At 31.5% G+C, this 25,663-nt stretch overlaps 1 protein-coding gene across 1 annotated transcript; it reads left to right on the top strand.

The window, feature by feature from the left end:
* The first annotated feature begins 1,298 nt into the window (after positions 1–1,298).
* LOC124836139 (Leucine-rich repeat protein kinase family protein) lies at positions 1,299–11,520 on the top strand. Its single transcript, XM_047311234.2, has 11 exons — positions 1,299–1,902; positions 2,036–2,300; positions 2,956–3,115; positions 3,836–4,556; positions 4,662–5,091; positions 5,204–5,385; positions 6,106–6,265; positions 6,390–6,617; positions 6,699–7,049; positions 10,721–10,822; positions 10,937–11,520. The coding sequence occupies exons 1-11, from the start codon at positions 1,406–1,408 to the stop codon at positions 11,171–11,173; spliced, it is 3,333 nt and encodes a 1,110-aa protein (XP_047167190.1). The 5' UTR covers positions 1,299–1,405; the 3' UTR covers positions 11,174–11,520.
* Positions 11,521–25,663: the final 14,143 nt, after the last annotated feature.

Genomic DNA, 25,663 nt, shown 5'->3' with positions numbered 1-25,663 from the left:
ATCTCACAAGACCCCTTCAATCGAACCTTGAGTTGTGAGAACTCAACAAAACCCTACAGAACACCACATTGGTGACAGAAACAACTCTTAGAGCTAGAATAAAGTGGAAAATTGAAGAAAATGAAAGCACGAGACACATGCAACTAACAGAGATTGCATGTGCTGGTTGAAGGACATAGAAGAGGTTGCATGGAGGGACTTCCTAACTTAGAACCCGAAATGAATCGGTTAGTTATGAAGCCCTTTACGTCGCGGACGTTTGAGCGTCACCTAATCAGGAATTCACTGGCTTAGTGAAAAAGAGATTGAAGAGAGAAGACAAAGATGTGGTAGAGAGAAGACAAAGATGTGGTAGAGAGAAGACAAAGAAAAAAGAGAAGAGACGAGTTTTTAAAGAAAGAATGGGGTTGGATTAATGAACCAAAATGTGTCTGAAAGGTGCTTTTAAAGAAACAATTTCTGGTTTTATTAACTTAATACCCTATTAAATTTTCTAATTCATTTTGAGGTTCTTACAATCACAATAAAAAATACCAACAATAACATTATTTAATTTTATAATTAGTTTTTATGGATGTATCTATACTATTATATATAAAGTGTTTTTACATCTCCAATTTTAACCTTTAAGTACTTTTTAAATCAAAATAATTATTTTATAAAATTTACCTTTTTAATTTTTTTTTTCTAAATTTAATAATTTTCTTTACCGTTTTCTTAAATTTAACAAATTTTTAAAACTAAAATAGCTATCTATAACAAAACAATTATCTACAAAAACAATTAAAAATGACTTACAATAAAGTTGTAAGAATTATTTAATTTATTTTATAATTATATAATAATAATTTTATTATTTTTCATCATCATAAATAAAGACAAGTTTTCACTAATCTTTTATAAATTTAATAATATTTTATTTGAATAATCTACTTTTTGTTTTCATTAAGAAAAAGTGAACGCATATTATGGGTACTTATATCCAGAAGTAATCAAAAGGCTCTTAAATAACTGTAAACACTAACATGTAGCCGTTCTCCGACTTAATCTTAAATTTGGTTTGAAGAGACGATGTTTAGTATCAATCCAATCTAGAACAAATTTGGTGTTTTAGAAAATGCTCTGAGAGATAATTGAAACGAAGTTTTTCCTGTCTCTTTTTTTTTTATTCTTAGTATTCACCCCGCAGCCTCTTTTGACTGACTCCCCATACCTAGTAATTAGTGCTGAAAACGAGGGCTATTATCGTAAATCCTCCTTAACGCCGCGTTTGGTAATCAGCATATCGAACGGCGACTACCCCCAAATATTCAAATCCATCGCAAACACTGCCTCTAGAATCTAGGGTTTTCTTTCCCTCTTTCATTCTCCACTCCTAATTTGCGAACCTCGTCGGATTCAGCCAATGCAGCTTCTTCACTCCGACGAACCCGCGTCCGAGCGGCGCGAGTCGCCGGAGAAGCCCGAGGATTCTAGCACTTTCTCCGATTCTCTGGACTCCGTAACCGACGACAGCGCGGCTCTCGACGTCACCGGGAAGAGCGTGGAGTTTCCGGAGGCGGAGAACGCCGAGGACTCGGCGGAGAGCCTTTACGTGTACAAGAACATTTACAGTCTTATTCCGAAGTCGGTTTCGCGCCTAGCACAATTGCGAACGCTTAAATTCTTCGGAAATGAGATTAACCTGTTCGCGCCCGAGGTTGGGAACTTGACGGCGTTGGAGTGCTTGCAGATGAAGATTTCCTCGCCGGGGATCGGAGGCTTGCCGTTGCACTCGCTCCAGGGTTTGAAGGAACTCGAACTCTCCAAAGGACCTCCCAGAACGTCTGCTTTTCCGATTTTGACAGAGATTTCTGGTCTCCAGTGTTTGACTAAGCTTTCCATTTGTCATTTTTCCATAAGGTTAGCGTTCGTTCCCCTGTCATTTAATTTGTCTGAATTATAATTTTTAACACAATTGTTGTTTAAGATTATAAATAATGTGGTATGTGGGTCATTAAGATATGAGCATGTCTGTGTTTTGTAACTACTATAGATACCTTCCTCCGGAAATTGGATGCTTGAAAAAACTGGAGTATCTTGATCTTTCGTTTAATAAAATGAAGACGTTGCCAGTGGAGATTAGTTACTTGAGTGGCTTGATATCCATGAAAGTCGCGAATAATAAATTGATGGAGCTGCCGTCAGCTATATCTTCTCTGTCAAGACTGGAGAGTTTGGACCTGTCGAATAATAAGTTGACTTCGTTAGGGTCCCTTGAACTTGCCTCCATGCATAGACTTAAGAAGTTAAATCTTCAGGTACCTAGTTATGATTTGTTACCATTTTGCTGTCCAGTCTGTGTTATTCTAGGACGTGAATTCTATTGGTTCTTTTAACACGCTGAAGATAAATTTGTTTACCCTAAACCACCCACACTATAAAAGTATATTCTACTATGTTGATGCGTTGTTTGGATATTTTTGGCTGTTTATGATAGTTGTTTTAAGTTTCTGGTAGTCCATAAGTCTACACTTTTATTTTGGACTTCTGGTTTGTTAGGTCAGCTTTGTGGTCTAAATTATTGGTCTATCTGAAAAATATTACTGTCAGTGCGTCCCCTTTATGGCTGATTGTGTGTCCCGGTGTCTGATATGCAATTTTTTCCTGTTTCCTTTGCTTGAAAGTGTTTAATATGCATTTAATTTGGTGGCATCTGATCTGACAGTGTTTTACATGGAGGGGCCGCATTGAAGGTGCCTTTGTGCATCCAAGGTATTCATTTTGTAGCTGTAGCTTGCATATGAAACAAACGACAATGAATCTGGGTGTTAATGGGAGTTCAGATTTTTTATCTAGGTTCTTAATACTTCTGTGTGTTATTAAGTTCTAACTTCATAGTTTAGTATTGGATTTTTGAAAAAAAAATAAAAAATCACATGCTGAACTTGTTTGTATGTGTATTTATTGTTCAAGTACAACAAGCTTCTCAGGACTTTTCAAGTTCCTTCATGGATATGTTGTAATATGGAGGGAAATGATGAAGCTAGATGCAAAGATGATTGTAGCAGCTCTTCTGTTGAAATGGATCTCAATGAAAGCAACTTTCAGGAAAATGACGAAACCCTTTCTGAGGGTGAGACCTATAATGAATACCTATCTTTGGTTTTCTTGCTCACGTTTGCTGTATATTTGGTTGGAACTAAACATTAAAGAATGGAAGAGAGGTTACAGTGCTAAAAAAATTCCTTAGTTTTGAAGAGAAGAATGTTGGAGAAATTTGTAAAAAACATGTAGGGCCCATGCAAAAAACATTTCCATGCCCAAGAGCTCTAGATGGTTCATTTTTTAGTGAATTATATAAAACAATATAATCAACTATATTTTTATGAGAAAATTTACTGTATAAATGTCTAAATAAAATTATTATATAGTTATATGTATAATCAATCATTTTAACCCACGATCGATAATATATGTGTGTGTGTGTGTGTATATATATATATATATGTTTGTACATATACATATGTAACTTATCATCCCCATTCTTATATAATCGGTCATGTAATAACATAATCAATTTTATATGTAATCAAACATCGAATATATAAATATTTATATTTATATAATAAATTATTATTAATTTTTATTTCTTTTTTATCTCTACTCTATTTCTCTTCTACCAATTACATTTCTTTTCACTCCATTTCTCTTAATTTCTTTCCTCACTCATGTACTTCCCCTCCATTTTCACCTTTCCAAACCTAGCATCTGTGTTTGCACTTCCCTTTTTGCGGTGTGAATGATTGAATTTATGTATTAAGAGCCAAGTACTCTTCTATGATTTCTTTTGCAGGTTGTCAGCATATCTCATCAACCATGCTAACAAGCTCCTCATCTAGTAGTAGATGTTTTGTATCCCGGAAGTCAGGTAAGCGGTGGAAAAGACGGTATTATTTACAGCAGAAAGCTCGTCAAGAGCGCTTGAACAATAGTAGGAAGTGGAAAGCTGTAGATCATGACCAGTTGTTGAGCAAGAAGATTCACAAAATTTCTGAACCAGGAAATTGTGATAGTCTTGATTCTGAAACTCGTTCAGAAATTGTATCAGAGAATGGGAACCTGGATAATAGTAAAAGAATATTTTCTGAACACGCAATAAATGACAATGAAGTTGATAATGTTAACAATGATGAAGTAATTATTGAGAAGCGTTTTTCTGGGGAAGATTGCTGCACTACTGAAAGCAAAGATGAAAAGGATGCATGCTTGTGCTCCATAGAGAACAAGCAAAGTGAACAGGATGAAGTATCTTGTTTTGAACTTTTAGAGTGTGTCTCTAAATCAAAGAGACATTTAGACCGTGATCTTGATAATCCTAAACCGTGCAAGTCTAGAAAATCTATTAGTACTTGTTCATCATTGTCTAACAGGTACAGCAAAATCTCATTTTGTGGCATTGAAGACCATCTATCAGATGGATTTTATGATGCAGGACGAGATCGGCCATTTTTTCCTCTAGAGAGATATGAGCAAAATCAGTGTCTTGCTTCTCGTGAAGTCATCCTTTTAGACAGGTTTTTTTTTTTACTACTATTATTATTATTAGTAGTAGTAGTAATGGCTGTATATTATACTCTAGTTTTATTCCTAATGTGATTGGATTGTTTGTTATCTTTCAGAAAAAGAGATGAAGAATTGGATGCTGTTTTTCTAGCTGCGCAGGCATTGGTCCATAATTTGAATCAGTTAAATGGTTTAAACAGACATGGGAACCAGGATGTGGTTGATAACTTGCAGAGAGCATCACTGCTTGCACTCTTTGTATCAGATCATTTTGGTGGCAGTGATAGAGGTGCTATCATAGAACAGACACGGAAATCTGTGTCTGGTTCAAACTATAATAAACCTTTTATCTGTACATGCTCGGTTGGAAGCAGCACCAGTATAAGGGCTTCCACCGAACCAGTTGTAAACACCACAGAAGATATTACTCTTTCTAAGATATGTGAGAAATCTCTGGACAATATTAAAAAAAGGCGAAATTCAATCATAGTTCCAATTGGCTCTGTGCAGTATGGTGTATGCAGACACAGAGCTCTGCTTTTCAAGGTAATCGTTGATACTAAAAATGTACTATAGAATTGTGCACTCATTTTGTGTTGTAGTTTTTTCAATTTGTGCCTTATTTTAATGGTCTAATGCTAGATGATTTGTTTTACAGTATTTATGTGATCACATGGAGCCACCAATTCCTTGTGAGCTTGTCAGGGGTTACCTAGATTTTTCACCACATGCCTGGAATATTGTTATGATTAAGAGGGGTGCCAAGTGGGTTCGAATGCTGATTGATGCTTGTCGACCTCTTGATATAAGAGAAGAGAAAGATACTGAATACTTTTGCAGGTATGTACCTCCTCGGAGTCAGAAGTGGATGCAGAACATATTACCTTTTCTTAAAACACATTTTTCTTGGTATTGTGTAGTAGTCTTCTCTCACTTGCGTTGGCTTGGCTACATTTAAGATAAATTTGTTATGCTAAATAATTTTGTTATTGGTTTCATGTTGAAATATAGCTTTTGATACCGGTTTTATTTCTGTTATAAGTTTTGTCATGTTAAATAATCACCGATTATTTGACATTTTTTAAATTAAATCTTGTATCATGTTGTACAGTGTAAAGAATTTTGCTTATGGTTTGAAATTAGTAAACTAAAACAATCAGTAAGCCTGGCTCCAATTTTAGTCCAAATATTTATGTAATATCTTCATGGCAATTATTAACCTTGTGTAAATTAAAGAATATGAATGAATATCATAGTTTTCTCCAAACTAAGTCTTAGCGAATCTTTAGATAATGTGTCCAAACATACTTTTTAAGTCAGCATCACACAATATTTAAAAAATATCTTTATGGAACTCTACCCTGTATGAAACTAAATGAATATTGGTGCTTTGAATATCATAGCTGGTCAGCATTACATTTGCAATGATGAATACAATTGTGCATTCTTCTGGTTAATTAAAATTTCTCAATAATTTGTTCATCACATGAGAACTTTATTTAAATTTGACTTCTGTGAAATTATAAGGGATTATGAGGACTCTGCTGATTTGAATTGCAGGTATATACCTCTTAATCGAACCACGATCCCTCTTTCTTCTAGAGGAATTCCAGATTCTGCTTATTCTGTTCCATCACTTACTGCATGTGATGAGCTTGAGACAAAAGCTTCAACTACTTTAATTAAATGCAAAATTGGATCAGTTGAGGCTGCAGCAAAGGTTTGTAGTTGAACACAATGGCCATAACTTGTTCTACTTGTTAGTTTAAATTCTTGTTGTGGTTATTTGGATATAATATAAATATAATACGGTTGCTTCACACACATCTTGTGTGGCATTGTAGGTGCGTACTTTGGCAGATCAGGGGAGTTCGGCTGACAAAATTAAAAACTTTGAGTATAATTGTCTGGGAGAAATAAGAATTCTTGGTGCTTTAAAACACCCCTGCATAGTGGAAATGTATGGACACAAAATGTCATGTCAATGGTCTGTCTCAGCCGATGGTAATCCTGAACACCGTGTGTTAAGATCTGCCATTTTTATGGAGTATGTGGAAGGGGGCTCTTTAAAAGTAAGATTTTATATGCCATTTCTTTGTTATTATTGACACATATCTGTTTTCTTTATTAAATTCACACTTATTTTTATGCAGAACTATCTGGAGAAGCTGTCAGAAACTGGAAAAACATATGTTCCTGTGGAGTTGGCTTTGCATGTTGCTAAAGATGTCTCATGTGCTTTGTCAGAGCTGCACTCGAGGCACATAATTCATCGTGACATAAAAAGTGAAAATATTCTGCTTGATTTGGATAGGAAGAGAGACAATGGAGCTCCCACTGTAAAGCTCTGTGATTTTGATAGTGCAGTGCCACTAAGATCAACTTTACATGCATGTTGTATTGCTCATGTGGGAACACCTCCTCCCTGTGTATGTGTTGGAACACCTAGGTGGATGGCTCCAGAGGTTATGCAGACTATGTACGAAAAAAAATCTTATGGATTGGTATGATCCTCCTACTGGTCAGCCATTTATTGTATTTTTGAAATATATGAACAGTATAAATTTTTTTATAACTGGCCATTTGCATAAGTTTAACTATAGGTCCAGGTCCTTTGATTTTGAAGCTCACTGATTTTGGAAAAGGATATTCTGTTTATGTCAACATGTTATCAATAAAAGAATAGTTCTCTATGATGTCAAAGCCAAATATATTTTGGAATAATAACTTTTCCTCTATTACGATGATTTCTTAACTTTCTTGAGCCCTCTTTTTATTCACTGTCCCTATTATTGTATTTCTGCATTTATCTCCCATCCATTTATGCACATAACACATTTTTGCACTTATATATCACATGCTAACTCGTATATTGGGAATGTCATACATATGTTTGATATGTCTAAAATATGTTCGGGAATGTCATACATATGTTTGATATGTCTAGCAACAACATTTTGTTTCTTGGTCTTCTAAGAGAATATCTTCCTCCAATGAATACACTTTCTTGTGGTGAATCTCCTGTCAATAAGACAACCAACAAAATTGGCATCACAATACCCTAAGATTTGAGTATTTTCCCTTGTTCTCATACAACAATCAAAGCCCTGTAGCCTTTTTGATACATCAGTGATTGCAAACCACAACATTCCAATGGTCAATGCAAGGATTTGATATGAATTGACTAAAAACTCTAATTGCATAAGAAATATGAAGTCTTTTAATAATGAGATAAATAAGTTTTCCCACCAATCTCATACGGATTATATATATCTGGATTTGAAAAAGTTTTCCTTGGTTCACCATTAGCTTCTGATTTAGGTCCATATGACTATCAATGGACTTGCAATTTGCTAGCCCTATCTCCTCCAAAATATCAAGAGCACACCTTTCTTTGACCTAGGCCACTTCAATACCAAGAAAGTATTTCTAATAGCCAAGATCTTTGGTTTGAAAATGACTAAATTAGTGCTCTTTTACTTGAAAAATCCTAGTGGCGTCATTTATTGTAATAAATATATCCTTAACATAGACAATTTGATGACTTCCTAGTAGAAGCACGGGAGTAGAAAAATGAATGATTTGTCTCACTTTGTTTCAATCCATAAATCTGCAAGTATGACTAAATTTACCGAACCAAGCTATGGCCATTGCTTTGGTCCATAGAGTGACTGACCTTATTTACAAATTAGACTATACTCCCCTTGAGAAAGTAATATACTCCTGTTAATTTCCTCTTCAAGGGCACTATGAAGGAATGCATTTTTAATGTTAGTTGGTGGAGTGACCCATGATAGATAGTAGGCTTAGCAAAAATGAGTTGAACTGTGTTGATGTTGGCCACGGGAGAAATAAAGTATCAAAATAATCATGACCATAAATTTTAGTGCATCTCCTGTTCATCAATTGAGCTTTAAATCAATCAACATCACTAGGCTGAACTTTAACAACATAGACCCATCTAGAATCAGCCATCTTGACAGGGGGATAGAGTGACAAGCTCCTAGGTGCTATCTCTGCAAGACCCAGCATTTCATTGCCATCCTGGATGATCAAGTGGCTTATAGATAGTTTTAGGAACAATGTGGACAAAGAGAAAATATAATAAAGAGTATAATGGGGATAGATGATGGTAACTCAAAATTTGGGATTTATGGATAGTCTTAGGAACAATAGTAGTGGACAAAGGGGAAAAAAAAGTGTAATTGGAGGGACAAGGATGAGTCAAAATTATGAATTCATGGATTGTTTTAGGAACAATTGTAGTAATGAGTATAATGGAGACAAATGACGATAACTCAAAATATTAATAGTATACTGAATACCTTTCCGAAGAGGCATGAGCCTACTTTAATTGGAGTCATTGGAATAAGATTGGATGTGGAAGAAGCTCTTTGGCTTTGCATTGATATGTAAGTCCTAGAAATGGTCTCTAAGTGTAACTCAGCCTTGCAAAGATTGGATTTTGAATAAATCTTACTTTGTGTGCTCTAAACCAAGACCTTCTTAATGATTTTGTCAACACATCTGCAAGTTGATCATTGAATCTGATAAACTCAGTACCGATTTCCTTGGATAGTAACTTTTCTAGAATGAATTGATAGTTGATCTTTGTGTTTGGACCTCTCATAGAATGCAGGATTAGAAGCATTGTGAGGAGTTGCTTGATTATCATAATTCATCTTCATTTGTTGAATTTCACAAAAATCTAATTCTTGGAGGAATTGTTTTACCCACACAAGCTCAACAGTTGATTAAGCGGCTACATTTTGTTTCTTTCCTTTTTAAGAAATAATATCTTTTCCAATGAAAACATAATACCTAGAGGGTTGGTTATTTCCATTATCTTCATAAAGTATGCCTTGTCCTAGAGCCATTTTGAGGTATCTTATGATACATACAAGCGTTTCAATGATCAATACTACAGGAGTCTACATGGATTGACTCACAACACCAACTACAAAAGGCAAATTTGGTCTTGAAATAGTAAGATGAATGAGTTTTCCAACTAGTCTTATATATCTTTCTGGATTAAAGAAAGCTTCACCTTGTTCTGTCATTAATATTTAAATTGGGTCTGAAGGACTATCCACTGTTTTACTATCAATCATATTTGTATTTTTTAGAATATCTAGAGCATATTTTCTTTGAGAAATTACGACACTTTCTTTTGATTGGACTACATCAATGCCAAAAAATTATGGGACTTCCAAGATCCATTATCGGAAAATGATTGCATAAGTGTTCCTTTAGCTAAGAAATTAAAGCAGTTGCCTCATGTAGACTTCTTTTTCTAGATTGCCATGAAGAAAAACATTTTTTATATCGAACTGATGAAAAGGCCATGAAGAATTGTTGCCATGGCAGGAAAATATTGACAATTGGCCACTGAATTTTGGAGAATGATCAAAACTCAGTTAGAGTTGACTAAATTGATGTGTTATGTTTTTAAGAGAAAGAGTGAGTACAAGTATATAAAGGTACACTAAAAAAAGTAGCTTTATAAAAGCTTAACAACAAAATGATAAACAACTATTTAACAAAACTAAATCATATTCTTAAAATGAATAATTAGTATTATGGATTCTATTATTGAATAAAAACTGATTCACAGAGAAAAAAACTATTTAGTTTTTACATAATGTGATAACTTGTGTTTTACGGTATTGTGATGGGAACATTAAGAGTATTGTGTTCTGATGACTATCATTGTATGATACCGTCATTTTTGTTTTCCCTAGGAACTTGGGTGGGGCTAGAGATACTTCTCATACAAACTTTACCGAAAAATGTGTTATTGGATTTTCAATTCTTAATTTAGAATGTGTTCCTTAGGACAGCAAGTCAATAATTTGGATGCACACTTCGTGCAATTCATTATGTGGAAGAGATTACAATCGCATTGGGACAAAACATAAAAGATGATAAATTATTTTATAGAACTATTGTTGGCTGTTGTTGCCTTGGAAAATTTTCTTTTCATGAAAATTGTGCGATATTCCCCTTCCTAGCAGGGACATATTTGCTGTTCCATTTCCCCCTTTTGTTGTGCTTAAAGGTGGAAGTGCACATGTTTCTTCATGAGTTAAGAATATATGTTTAGTGAACAAAATTGCTCAGCAACCAGAAATAGTATCTTGGGTTTGTATTTTATATTTTCTTTATCTTGTGACAGGAAGCGGACATTTGGTCGTTTGGATGTTTACTTCTGGAGATGCTTACTTTGCAAATTCCATATTCTGGGCTTTCTGATTCACACTTCCTTGATAGTCTGCAGGTGTGGTCATCATTTGTTCCTTTATGTACTCCAGGGGATGTTCTTGTACTAACTGGTTTATTAGTAACTTCAACTTGCCTTTTTTAATAAATTTTAGTACAATGGTCAATGCAGATGGGTAAACGACCACAGTTAACTGATGAGCTGGAGGCATTGAGTTCAGTGGACGAACCCTCAATGATTCCATCGGGTGAAGAGATAGAAAAATCAGATCTTGAGGTTGACATGTTGAAATTCCTTGTTGATTTGTTTCACAAGTGCGTAGAAGAAAATCCTAACAAGCGTCCTACAGCTGAAGAAATCCATAAAATGCTGCTTGCACACACACACAAAGATCGTTTACAAGTTTAAGATTATAGGAAGTTTTAGATGGTTTACCCGGGTGACCCTGTCCTAGGGAAATATATTATTTTTCCTTTTCTTCATAAAGTCTACTAGGGATTATCCAAGAATAATTTTATTGCATGTAGTTTGTTGTTTTAGGTCTATGTCTTCGTGAGTTGTATCGTTTGTACATCTTCAAAGGGTGAGATCCATGCGGCTCTAATGTAGTCTGATTGAGATCTGTATATTGCAGCTAGATCTCTTTCGGATAGTAAACGTGGAGATGAACATGAGTTCCAACCATTCCTCAATTGTATCTTATTTTTATTGATGCCATTGAATTCTCGGATTAATTTATTGATTCCTTTGAATTGTATGCTGTCTTATAGGAGCCTATTTTTCCCCCCCAATTTTGGTACTATCAAGCTAGGCGTGGGTTTCTTTTCCTTTAAATAATCTGACGGTACGACATTTGGAGGGTTGCATGATTGCTTCATCGGCTGTTTCGAAGAACCGTGAATCCTATTTTCCTTATATATCAAGAACCGTATGCTGTAAAAATGCAGGGAAATGCAAAGATGGAGTTGACAAACCATTCTATCTTGGACAAGTTGACGATAAAGATGCTTGCTAAGTTGAAATTTAACAATAAATATAAATTTTATGGGTCTTATTTTTTAAAATTGAGTTTTATTATGATTGTACAGGTTCTAATAAATTTTAATTAACATGATAGAATTGTAACAAAGGTTGTGATTCTAACAAAGAAAGGTTACTGTATGCTATCTCAGTTCGTTGGTTTCAAAAGGCTGGAGTATTTCAAATGACTTTGATTGGCTTTTATTCTAATCCGTTTTCTTGGTTTCTTAGACTTGACCGGATGCAGGAATGTCATAAATCAGCAACGACGTGGGCTATATTCTCTCGTGACAGACTAACTGGTTGTTAGCAGGTAACAACAGCGAATGATTATTACCTCTCTAAACTAATGTTTCAACTTATCTTGTATTTTTTTTACCTGGTTTCACATGCAGCATTTGGTGTCATAATAATAACCCTTAAAAGTCGGCGTCCTTTTCCTCTAACTAATAACAATTAGTTAGAGATAAGGAGAGTGAGAGAGGTGCATTGCATTGGACACTGATCAGCAGGATGGCAGAATGACACCCACCTCTGAACAGCTTGTACTCCAATTAGTTAAAATTGTTTAATGGGGGTAGCAGATGCTTCATCTCTCAGCTGCTCTTTATGTTCCCTTTTCTGTGAGCACCTAAAGTTGAGTCTGGGACGGAAAAATTGAGTGGTCTTTGCATCCTTATACAAAGAGTGCATGCAGTAAGCAGTAGCAGCAACTTTGGACCACCCTACTCACAAGATTCTTGTACTTATAGTTATATATCTCTCCCACATCTGCCATATCCTTAATAAAGACCAGAATCACTCCTCATTAAAAAAATCATCCACCTATATGTATGTAGGGTTCTTAGGGAACGAAATCCCAAAACACCCCTCCATCTTTGCCAGTGGATTGTGTACAGAACACAACCGAAAGCTCGTTTATAGGAGGGCCCTCAACACTCAGCAAGAATCCGTGAACTACTCTGAGCACCCAACAAACCCCATTTTGAAAAATTTACTTGTGAGAATGCCAGTTTTGTTTAGGCTTTAATTTTGACCTTGTGTCATCAAGCCTCGGTGTTTTTGTGACAAGTGCAGAGAAAAATGACCTGTGACAATAATTTTAGAAAACAGTATCGAGTAGACTGCTTATGTGACAGAAAATTCAATGAAAGCGAAGAATGGAAATATCTTTTTGGCTTTAGATGCTGCTAAGCTTGCTTTACATGGGGTGGTGATGGTACCTATTGCTTTTCTTTTTCTTGTCTCTATTTTTCTACCTGCTGACTTGGTTGGCAGTTTTGCTACATCGGTATAACTGAAGAGATTGAGACCCCAAATAACCAAATGGAACATGCTTTCTTCAAATCAAATGCGGACCACCTCCTCTGCCTTCGAGCCACCCTGTTTTCTTGCAAGCTTGGGGCATATATACATTGTGGACCATGATGTTGAGACTTAATAGTAATTTTTCCATTATAGGCAACAATTACAATTTTGGCACAAAAATCTAACTTTCGTAACCCAAGACTTTACTGCCACAATTAATATATGCTGTCGTCTATGGCAACATTATATTCCCCCTTTTTATAAAAATTTAAATGAAAACCCACATTTTCTATTCCTATTTTTTTTTCTATCTAAATCACACGACAGTCAACTTAACTTTTTCCCCCTCTAAACATTTTAAATTGTGCGTACATTTCTCAGTCTGACAATCTCTACTCAGCTATTGTTTTCTTGAAACGAGGGCTTCTTAATTTTGACCCTTGAATTAATTCGACAACAGTTATGCAATCATCAAACAGATAGTAGTTAGCAGTAGTAGACATAGTAGTCTCTTATTTCTTTAACGAATAAATTATTATAATTTTAAAGTTTTAAATTATCTTTAAGGTTATTATGATCAGGGAGACTACCACGAGCAGTCAGTAACTAATCACGAATTATTTGTTAATTAATCGTTTTACTCGTATATGTTGGAAATAAAAAAATATTATGATATTCATATAATAATACTATTTTTCTCTGTCTCTCCATGTCCCATTCATATTACAAATTTAATTATGGAAACATTAATTGTATTATGAGTTGATGTTTTGGTATATTTGAAAATACTGAAAAAATTTACAATTATATTATATTAAGAAAAATTAAAAAGATTTGTGTCGTGAAAGTATAAGTCTGAGTCAAAGTTTTATATTAGATAAAATAAATAAATAAACACAAAGATGAAAGCCCTGTAAACTAATTATTTTAAAATTTTGAATTAGAAAAATAAGATTCAATATTATATATATATATATATAATATCTCCCCAATAGTACTCTCCTTTGTAACATAACCCTAATTCGTACAATCATGGCTAAAAAAGTATAGATCAAGCATAAAAAAAGAAAGGAAAAAAATAAAAGCATACATTAGACATGCTCCATATTTAAAATAAAAAGCATTGCCATGCATCCTAAAGTTTAACTTGGGATATGTGCACACCTAGCTTCACAATATATATCCTAGCTAGTCTGCCCTACTCAACGGGATATATAATACCAAAAATAACCTAAACATTTGCAGATATATTTCCTCTTTTAGAAAAAGAAGCAGTGGGAATTAAGTTTTAAACATTCGGGAATTAATTGAAAACATATGTAAAACATTTTAGTTTTTTATATCTACAATATGTTGGTATTTAAATGATCATTTTTACTGCTCATAATCATTTTATTCATCCCAAATAACATTATTTTCAAAGAAAAAATATCGATTTCAATATATAAAATATATGTACAATTTTAAGAATAATAACGTAATGGTAAAATCCTTAAATTAAAAGCGATTATAATATTATTCTTTAAAACCGTAAACTATTAACAATGAAGTTTCATTGATAAATACCTCCACTAACAAAAATAAAAAATAGGTTTTAATTTAACTTTTAAATGAATTATTATCAAAATCAACAAACTTATCGTGTACAATAAGATAAGGTATCCGTAGATATATATATTATTCTTCTTGACATATGTAGAAATTAAATATTTTTGTCGATATAGTAAACAATGACAATGTTTGATCCTATAAAAGTTATATGACCTGAAAAAAAAATACATCGAGCAAATAAAATAATTACGATAACGATATGATAATATGCAGATGATATGAAACCCATGTAAAATTGTATGAGGATTATGTTTTTAGTAATTTATTCCATAAAAAAATACAAAATTTCTTATCAGAGAGTGAATCTTTTTTAATAAATATATGGATTGCGGAGTATTTGGGTTGTTCTAATACTTTTATAAAAAAATATATACATAATTTTTCCATCATATATCCAAAAACAGTTCAATAACATTATTTATAAAAAACTTACTGATTTCCATATAAATTTCCACAAAAACTCTATACAATGCTCGCTCTATATGAATATAGCTGAAATAAATTCATGAAATTATTATTTTTCTCTTGTAGTTAAGGAATATATGAACCACTCACAACTTTCTTACATTGCTCTACATAATATATATATATATATATATATATATATATTTACAATGTTTGTGTCAATGATAAATAATTTATAAAAGGATATGACACTAACAAAAATATTTAACAAAAAGTTTATACATGTTTTTCATTTTCAAATATTCTAATTTTTAGTAATTTTTTATTTAAAATTCATCTTTATTGTTTTTGTTTTTTTTTATGTTGTAAAAGTAAATGAAAATGTTGAGATCTCACTTTAATTAAAAATAAGATAAGATTATAATATATAAGTGAGTATAAATTTTATTTTATAAACAGTTGAATTAGTTTTAATACTTACTTTTTAATATGATATTAAAATTATAAATTATAATTTATTTTTAACGAAAATGTTTGTTGTGTTATTATTATTGAGAGATTTATTGGTTATCTAGTTTTATTTTGTAGATTAGTAATGAAACACTTAGGCTTAAACTAAGAATACGTAAAATTAAATGTTAAAATTTAGTGTAAAGTAAATGGTTTGTGTGCATGCATATATTCGAGTATAATGGTGGTGTTGCATGCCTATAGAAGGCATAGAATTCTGTGGTGTGAAGAATTGAAAGCAGTTTTTAACATTATCATTGAAAGCCTTAAAGCCAAGTGTGTATTGGATGAAGTGAATATTTATTAGTAAATTGATGAGATGTGGCATCATGGTGATGAATTGTGCATTGAAACATAGACAAGTAGCAGAGAATGCATGATGTTTAATTTTCAAGATACTAACATTACCTTTAATTTGGTGACCAATAGACGATCAACATCCAAAGACAATAATCAGAATAAAATCCACCCATAATTCCTCTCTACAACCCTATCATCATCACACATTTACCACTTCATCCATCGTTGCTATAATTAATCTTTATACTTATAGGCATAGAATAAAACATCAATGTTTTTAAACCAATTCCTTAATTAATATATATATTTATATATATCAGTAAGACAAAAACACCATGTTTCTTCGTTGCAAACTTCTTATAATTACTTTTTAAATGATCTTAATCATTTGTCTCCCAATTATATTTAGTAGAAATAAAAAAAAAAATGAAAAGGTTGGAGGTTGGAGGTTGACATATAACAATCACATGAATTTCTTTTGGAAAAGCTAGCTGCTTTTTGATTGTTTAAAATGATGAAGAGAGTATAATTGCACTTAAAGGTATGGAAAAAAGTAATAAGTATAAAATAAACGATATTCTCTGTCTCTTTTTCAATTTTGCTATATATTCTCTTATATATTAACAGCATTCTGATTTCAGAAAAATGATGATAGCCGCCACCTCCACATATAAAGTGTTCATATAAAATACCTAGTCCAAATAAAATACACAATATACTTATTCGGTATATATCTAAGAATCTTTCACAAGCTATATATTCTTGCCACATACACTTCCACGTGCTTTCTCTTCCTTCACCAAAACCACTCAAGCAATCCATTACACTCATTTAAATATCCTTTTAAACTTCCTTCATTAACTTCATATCATTTTACCATTTTAAACCTTATTATATCACTTTCAATTAAATACTGTTACTTTTTTTTATGATATATATTCATATCTAAATAATGAATCTATATGAATTAGAATAACATAGGAAATTTGCATTAGCGTATATTTTGTTAAAAATTAATATAATAGGAAAATACTTCAAAAGTCATAAACTATATAGATTGTAAACTCAATAAGTGTACCAGATAAAATACATTTGTACTATGATTATAAACGATGAAATGTTGTTAACTTTATTTTAAGTAGTTATTTCAAAAATTCATATTGAGGATTTGGTTATAGTGTAAATTAGATTGAAAGTGAATAATACACATTTCTCAGCATATAGTATACACCATACAGAGATTATACATGTCTCAGTTTTGAATTTTTTTTATTATAAAATAATTGAGCGTTTTCAGAATTTTAAAATGTAATTGATGTTTTCTCTCTCTATAATATATATCTTTATTTCATACCTGATATTAGTAGTGTAGGCACAAAGAATCAAGACATCACATAAGAATGATATTTTTTATTACATATTTTTAATTTATGTGTAGACATCTAAAAATATGGAAAGGAGGGCAGAATACTATCATCATTATTTAAATTTTAAAAAAATTGTATGCATGTAATGAAATACTAATTAATCAAGAATTAGTAGTAGAAAAGCCGAATGGTTTTGAATAAAGTCGGCATTAATGAAAATGTGGTAGGAATTTGTGAGTATACGTGGGTGATGTTAATTAAATAAACGGAGGAAAGGGAAAACGACGGGTACAGACTGTAATTAGATGTTCTTTATGAAGTGTTACAGGGCAGTATAAAAAAAAGAAAAAGAAAAAACACATAAGCTATAAAATAGATAATGACATAAATACTTTAGATGTATCGTGTCACTAGCAGTATCTAAAAGAAGAAAAAGGGTTGGAGATGGCATTAATTTGATAACTAATAATGAGTGATTTTCGTAATGAAGGGTTTCCAGTATGTGGTATGTATGGAGCTGTCAGCTAGGAGATGCAGAAGAAGGAAAAAATGGAAAAGAGAAAAAAGAGAAAAAAGAGAAAAAAAGAGATAGTTAATTTATGTTTGGTTGAGATGCTTTTTTTCTTCTTCCTGATGCATGATGTGTGAAGTAATGCAAATGGCTATGTAGCCATGCAAATGGTCCCCTCACATACCAACCCTTTTCTTTTGGCTCATCTTCACTGCTTTCCTTCTCAGTGGCATTAAGGCTTCCCCACTTCCTTAGTACGCAGCCCAAAAGTTATTAATGCACTTCTAATATATATAGAAAACACTCGCTATCTTCTCTGCAAACTGCATGCTGCTAGTGTTCGCGTGACAATATTCAATTTGCATCACCAGGGACCACTTTTTACCTCTTTTTTTTTCTTTTCATTTTTATATTTTCCCTAATATTCCCTTACTTATACATAACAAATATTAAAAGTTAAAACAAAAAACACAAACAAACCAACCCTTCGTTTTTTCACAACACTCTTCTTTCTTAATTCCCCCCCCTCATCTCTGCTATATATAATACCGCCTCTTCCTATCTTCTCCATCCAACAAACCCTAGCCAGCAAACCCACCACTTTAAAACTCCCTTCCATTCCCAATCTCATCATCACCTTTTACAACCCTTTCTCTTCTTCTTTCCCGTAACCATCATCATGCACCACTACCGGTTGAAGCTGCCAGCATGATCTTAACTTTCCTCACTTGCTTGAAGAGAGATCAGATCATGTGGCAGTTTCACCTGGTAGTTGTTGGCCGCATGAACTGCTGTCTCCTCCTTTCTTTTCTCTTTAATTATGTTTTTTCCCCTCTGGGATTTTCTCCGATTGTTTCTAATCCATTTACAGAACGAATGTGTCACTGCTTAGAATGGTTTCTTATCTATTTTTTCTCTCATCTGGCTTCTTACTCCAGTACTCGTCTATATTTTCTTTTCCCTTGTTTCTTTTTTCTTGGATAAAACAACGGATATCAGATATTTTATGATTGTTTTGCTTTTCTTCTGCCACTGCGTGAAATTGAATATGCTCTATGGTGCGAAATCTTAATTGTATGATTGTTAGGGTTTTGAGAGACAGGAATTGTTTTGCGTGGCTCGGTGCAATGCATTCGTAATTTCAGGATCGGATTCGCGCTTCGGTGTCTGAGCCTCCATTACATTGGAATTGTAATATACCCCCCCTTTTTTTTTAATTTATCTGTTGGATTTTCTTTACTATTAGTGTCTTTCTTTATTTCCTTGGTGGTGGTGATGGCAGTGAAATTCTGTATTTAGGGTTCGTGTTGATGGTTTTTGTACTTTCTGTATTTCCAAAGATCCTCTGAACTCCTTTAACTACCTAGATTTCTTTTCTTTTATCTTCTCTTCTTTTAAAGATGGTCAATTAGTTAACTACAGAGAATAAAAGTGACACGGTGATTTTTCCCCATGACATTTTGGGATTAACATGGCCTATATATATGATTGTTCATATGTGGGCGTTGAATAAACATTGATGCATGTAGAGTACTACAGATTTGTAATTAATACACATGGCTCACAGTACAAACTTAGGCCAATTCATATTGCTTGATGTGTGAGAAATTGCTCAAATGAGACAAAAAAACTATTCCATTGCTGAAGTCATGGTAGATTCTCAAATATCTCAATGTACTTTCCTCATCTTGCTAGGATCTGAGTACAGCCTTTTGACGTTGGTTTTTGAATTTGGATCTTTACGACGTGATGAAACAATCATGTGCTTGTGCATCCCAAAGAAAAGAAAATCCTCCAACTGAGTATGAGATAAAGAAGAACTAGTGATAAATAAAAACTTTTAATATTTCTTCAACTGTTTACAATCATCTGTTGCATTGAAAATTGATCCTTCTTGGAAAAATCTCGTACGGATAATGAATTGATTTCGTTATAAACACCACCTTCTGAACGTTTCTGACAAGAAATGTATGTGAACACACATGAAGTCACGAACCACCATGTCCCCATTATATAATATCATCTGGTTGTGTAATATTTGTACATGTTTGCAGTTTCTTTCCCTCTCTTCTTTATCTTCTTTGTCCATTTTGGTTCTCACGGGGTTTTCTTTGGATTTGAAGCTTCCTCTTTTTTTCCTTCTTTTATTTCTCTTTTGGTAAGATTCCACATAGCTTTCAATCTGCTACGAGTACTTAAATGACATGTAATAGGTCAGTGATTTGATTCTCTCAATTCTATCCGTATGTCTTTCCTATGTCAGTTATTGTTACCAGAGATGTTAGCTTTAATCTCTATATTAACTGCTACTTCAGTCATGCATTACTGTTAGATAGACAAATGTGTTCAGAATGAATGACAAAATAAAACCTATTAATATAATCAAGATGATTATCACACTGAACAGTCACAAACTCTTGATTTCAACAAAAATTGCAAACATTTTATTGGCTGTGAACTATTTAACAGGTGATTTCTGAGCAATTTACTCAGACAACTTTAAGTTAAATTGTTATGGTATCCCTAAAATGCTTGATGACTAAGAACAGCTCACGGTCACTGGTCTTATACATAACAACCCTTTGTATCAGTGCAGTATATATGTGTGTGTCTGGATTTGCACTCTCAAAAACTATGTATCTGTGTTAATTGCAAGTACAATTAATTTGAATTCACATTTTTCTGTGTTAATTGCAATTATGTTGGACATATACTGGTTTCTTTAGGTTGTGATTTGAAGAGTTCTGATTGTATATATTTTTCATAGAAAAAAAATACTGATATATCAGTTATCACATTCATTTCATTTGGCAGATATGTTTCATTTTTATTTGGCTTAAATTAATAATCAGATCATGATTAAAATTAAATTAGATGGTTTCTTTTGGATTTAAATACTGAATGAAATCTAACACTATGAAAACAAAATCACATCAAAACAAAAGCTTTTCTACGAATTATATAAATACAATTATGATATCAGAATGCTGAATGTGACGTGATGCTAAAATTGTCTTCATTTCTTTTGGTCCCCATTCATAAAAAGATTTAAGTCTGCTTCTTTTATGCTGAACGGATTTTCTCTATATAATAACCAGCTTCTCTCATCATGAATTCCTATATAGAGGTTTTGTTAATTAATTACTTGTATTAGCTGAAACCTTTCCACTCTTTAGCTGCCAAAGAATTGTTAACAATTCCTAAAATTATAAAAAAGAAAAGACAAAGATTAATTACGGTGGTTCAGAGGGAGGAAGTCCTACAATTTACAAATTTTCATTACACTTCTTACCACTCATTTTTTGTCTTTATACCTTATTCTATCACATCACTCATCATTTCACATTTTTCTCTTCTTTTCCCATCTCATTTTTTATTTGTGAAAAGAAGTGTACGACTGTATTTTTACGTTTGATTTGAATGAAAATTCACGTAAATGCAGGAATTGAACAATTGGTTTCTGTGAGGTGAAAGAAATTTCTCTGAAATTCATAGTGAAAAATATAACCCTATTTTTGTCATAACAAATTTAAATTCTGACAATTTTGGAATGTGTAATAATAGAAAATTTTACAAAAAATATAAAATCAAATTAGGTTTTCAACAGTGTTTTCATTAAGTTTAATTTGATTTTTTGCTGTTATATCTGTTTCTAGTTGATGACTTTTGTGTCTGATATTTTAAAGAACTTACCGTAGTTAAAATAAAGACATGATCAGTCTCATAAATTACGTTGTATGAGGTGGGTATTATGAATCCACCATGACCATAATCACCCCCTCATAACTCATTTTAATTTTTCATATACTTCAATAAGAAGAATCATGGATACTAAATTACAAATATCACTTAATGATAAAAATTAAACACTACGAAATTTCTGAAAAGGAACACGAACTACCTTACAGGTCCTAAATTGTAATTATACATGTTGTCTTTGAAATTTAGAAAAACTAAAAATATCGAAAATAGTGTATAATAATGATGATTATAATGATAAATAATTTTATATTATAATTGTAAAGGCACTCTCATATCGTGAAACTTTGAAGTTCCTTTTCTTTTGCCCTAAATATAGTATTTACTAAATCTCAATTATTTTTTCAATTTTATCAAGACTCTAAATTGTTTTAAGTACGCGTAATTTTCTCACACTTTCAAATATTTTTGTTACGAATTTACTTATATTAAAAAAAAAAAACTCGTACAGAAAACTAGGTATACTTGCTTGATTGTTAAGTAACAAGTTATTATTGTATGGACGAATATGGAACGTGTATTGATTATTTATCGAGCTTAAGAAACGGAGACTAATTAAGTTAAACATAATACTGCAAATAGGAAGTATTCCATTAAAACTATTATTATTATTATTATTATATAAATTAAGCATATGCCAAATGGGTCCCAAGGGATAAAATATGAAGACAAAATTCATAAAAAGTTCCCCTACTTTTGGAACTTTAACTTTTTTACTAAAATTCCATCATGAAACCAACCATATATAATTTATTTATTTATTTTTCTTTACTTATATACCAGCCATTGAGAATCAGAATTTACAAAACAATGGGAAGACTCAAATACAGGTTCATTATTTTAAAGGCCTAGCACTGGATTCTCATCACTTTGATCCCTATTAAGTGGAGTTGCCCGCCAAACACTCAATTTTTACAAACTTGACCCTAAAAACCTAATGAGAAAAAAATAATAGCAAACATTCAACTTTATTGTACATCCAGAAAGAGAAAAAATAAAGATAAATAACACGATGTGATAAAAAAAAAACAGAGAATTAACAAATAAAAAGCAACTAAAATAATAACAAAATGATAAAACATAAGTGTCCAAGTGGAATACGTATTTTAGCATTCTGTCTTTGAAATGAAAATGTTTCACAACACTCCAAGATTTGGTTGGTGATACTTAATGTAATATGATGAGAAGAGAAGAAAAAATAAAAATAAAAAAGAGAAATATTGAGAATAATGTGTTTGCTCTTTGTGTTTTACAAAAACCAGAAGCATCATCCTTATATATAATAGCATCCGTACCTAAAATAAAGCATCCACTATATAGCTATACCATTTTTATTCTTTCATTATAACTATCATATTCTTTCGACTCAACATGTGATAAATAACTACATGGGTGGATGAAGCATAAACCAATTACCTTCTCATTAAACTTTTATTTTATGTTAGATTTCAATTTAGAGTGTGTTTACTTTAAATTATAATGTGTATCATTAAATAAATTAATTCAAAACTTTGTTTAATAAGTTTTTGTCATACAATTTTTTAGCATGATTTGTATGACTTTATAGTGTGAAAAAGTTTACATGGTCACTTAAAATTGTGATTATAAAATATGACTTTGAAGTAATTAATTATGATAAATAGTAAAAATAATACAATTGTTCTCATTTTATTTTTAAGTCTAATTTTAGGCAAATGTCAATAATAGTTATCGTTTGCATATTTTAAATTGAAACCTCGTATGAAAGTATTCAAGAATTAATCTGTGCTATTGAGTCATGCGATTTCTCTTGTAATAAATATCTTTTTCTTTTCCTTTTAAATATACCATAACTTAGATTTAATCACAATTTTGATTAAATTAAAATTTAAAATTTTGATTTATTATGCATAGAGAGAAATTTTCACTGTTTTAACTAAATCTAATTTAAGTTAGTTTTCAAACTTTGACATGCCATTATTTTGTATGAATTTTAAAATTTAAAGATATTCTAGAAAATAAAAAAACTTAATAAAATGCACTTTGAGTTTGAAAGTATATACTTGTCTCCCTGACAAGACGTTCTGCAAGTAACCCAAAAATCACGATTACTGGAATAACCACAAGTTATAAATAACTAATTTTGTTTGATTAACAAAAATATTTATATTAAATTTTAATTAAAACAGTAACGTTTATTTTTATTAAAATCCTCAATTTATTATTTTATTAAATTATTTAATAAAAAGAGTTCGTTTTAATAAAAAATTATTGGAGTAAGATTCTTTCCTTTCTTCGGAAGAATGTGACAAAGAGAATTTAGATCAGAAACAATTTTTGAAAAACATTAGTTTTTAGAAATATCACTTTTCTAGATGTAAGTCAAACACGAGAGACGTCATAATTCTACATTTCTATAAAAGTGAAGTTTTTTTCTCTTTACTGAGGCCTCTTAAAGGTAATTTTTTAATAGAAGTAATAAAGATAAAGATTTGAAATCTTATTTATTTATTTTATTTTACATACGTCCCTTTGTTATGTCATAGAAGTTGTTATTATTACATTAGAAAATATATTTGATCTCTACAATATATAAAAATGTGAGAACATAAATAAATTTGGAAAAATTCCCTAGAAATAAGAAAACTTCAATGAAGTATTTACATAGAGATGTGTGGGGCACATGCATCAATTTCCAGAAGTTTCTGCTATATATGGTGGCAGTAATTAATGATTAGAATATTTAGTTCCATAGCATTTAAATTTTGCCATAATGATGTGTAGCAATGAGATTTTGACCATAACCTTTGTCTCCACAAGTTTATTACTGAATTGAATTTGGCAAATTTTCTTTTAAGGTATTGAAATCCTTTCTTGTATGAGAAAAGTTTAAATATATACGTTTGTTCATGTCTGCCTTCTTCAAGTAGAGAATATTTTATTAGTCCAAATAAAGTTCATTTTTTTATTAATGAGAGAAGAGAAGAAAGAAAGTTAGCACCATTACTATAATTACTGTAAAAGTTGCAACAAGGAATTTCTTCATCATCACAGGAACTACTTCAAATTTTAACAGCAAATCCACATCTTCAAATTCTGCAATGTCATTTTTCACTAATTTCTCTTACTGATTTTGTAATGTTGTTGATAAGTAACGAATGATCACGTCAGATAAAATTGACACTATTTACATCAAATATCCATGAAAAAAAAACAATTTAGTTAGTGAATATTTATTGGATAAAATGCGTTTTGTTTTCTTCGCAAGATTTTCAAAATATTAAATATATTTTTTAAATAATATTATTTTTGTCGCTATAAAATGTCAAATATTTTTTTTTTAATTTCTCTAAAATTTAAACATATTTTGAAATCTTTATTAGTAAGAACTGTAAAAAAAACTTATAAGGATCACATAATATTAATTATATAACTAACTGAAATAACTTTTGATAGGAAAAATTTGTGAAAACATATTTTATCCTGATATACACAATACCCTTAAAATTTCTTATACCATTTTGAAAAAGGAAATAGATCAGAGACTAAAGTTTTATTTTATTTTTCAAAAAATTTCCAAGTTATTACTTGTTAATTAGCTCGATTTTGTGTACTTATTTGAAAGTAATTTATCGTCATAAAAGAGTTATTGGTCATGGTTTTATCTCACATTCAGTAATTTTTTCGCATTAAATTTCTCTCATTGATTTTGTACTTTCTATTTGTACAATATATACATTCTGCTATTTACTCTTTGCATACTATTGTAACTGGGAAATTGTGTTTCTAGTGTCGTTTTGCAACGCCATCAACAAAATATATGCTTAAATAACTCTGGTAAATATTTTGAAATTTGGTTTTAATCTCTAAAAATGTTTGTTAGGTTTACATCATTAATATTTTAAAAATAATTTTTTTGTTTGTCTTTTTTAATGTGACTATTATAAAATGCTTAGTTTATATAATTTGCGTATATCTGAAAATTTAGCCTCAATTCGTAGAAATAATTTTATCTGGTTTTTATTACTTCTATTAAATTATTTTTATTTAAGTTTAGCAATGAAAGGTAAGAGCAATAGCTCAATGTGCTTGGAAAGTTAAAGTAGGAAATTTCTGGTGTTCAACATC

Source organism: Vigna umbellata, chromosome 8 (genome assembly GCF_029865625.1).
Source record: "Vigna umbellata cultivar VRB3 chromosome 8, Vumbellata_1.0, whole genome shotgun sequence".
Lineage (NCBI taxonomy): Eukaryota > Viridiplantae > Streptophyta > Magnoliopsida > Fabales > Fabaceae > Vigna > Vigna umbellata.
This window is presented reverse-complemented; position numbering and strand designations above follow the sequence as displayed.

Coding starts and splice junctions, on each gene's coding strand:
- LOC124836139 (XM_047311234.2), top strand. CDS start 1,406: ATGCAGCTTCTTCACTCCGACGAACCCGCGTCCGAGCGGCGCGAGTCG. Junction 4,557..4,661: donor GAAGTCATCCTTTTAGACAG/GTTTTTTTTTTT, acceptor GTTATCTTTCAG/AAAAAGAGATGAAGAATTGG. Junction 6,266..6,389: donor CAGTTGAGGCTGCAGCAAAG/GTTTGTAGTTGA, acceptor GTGGCATTGTAG/GTGCGTACTTTGGCAGATCA.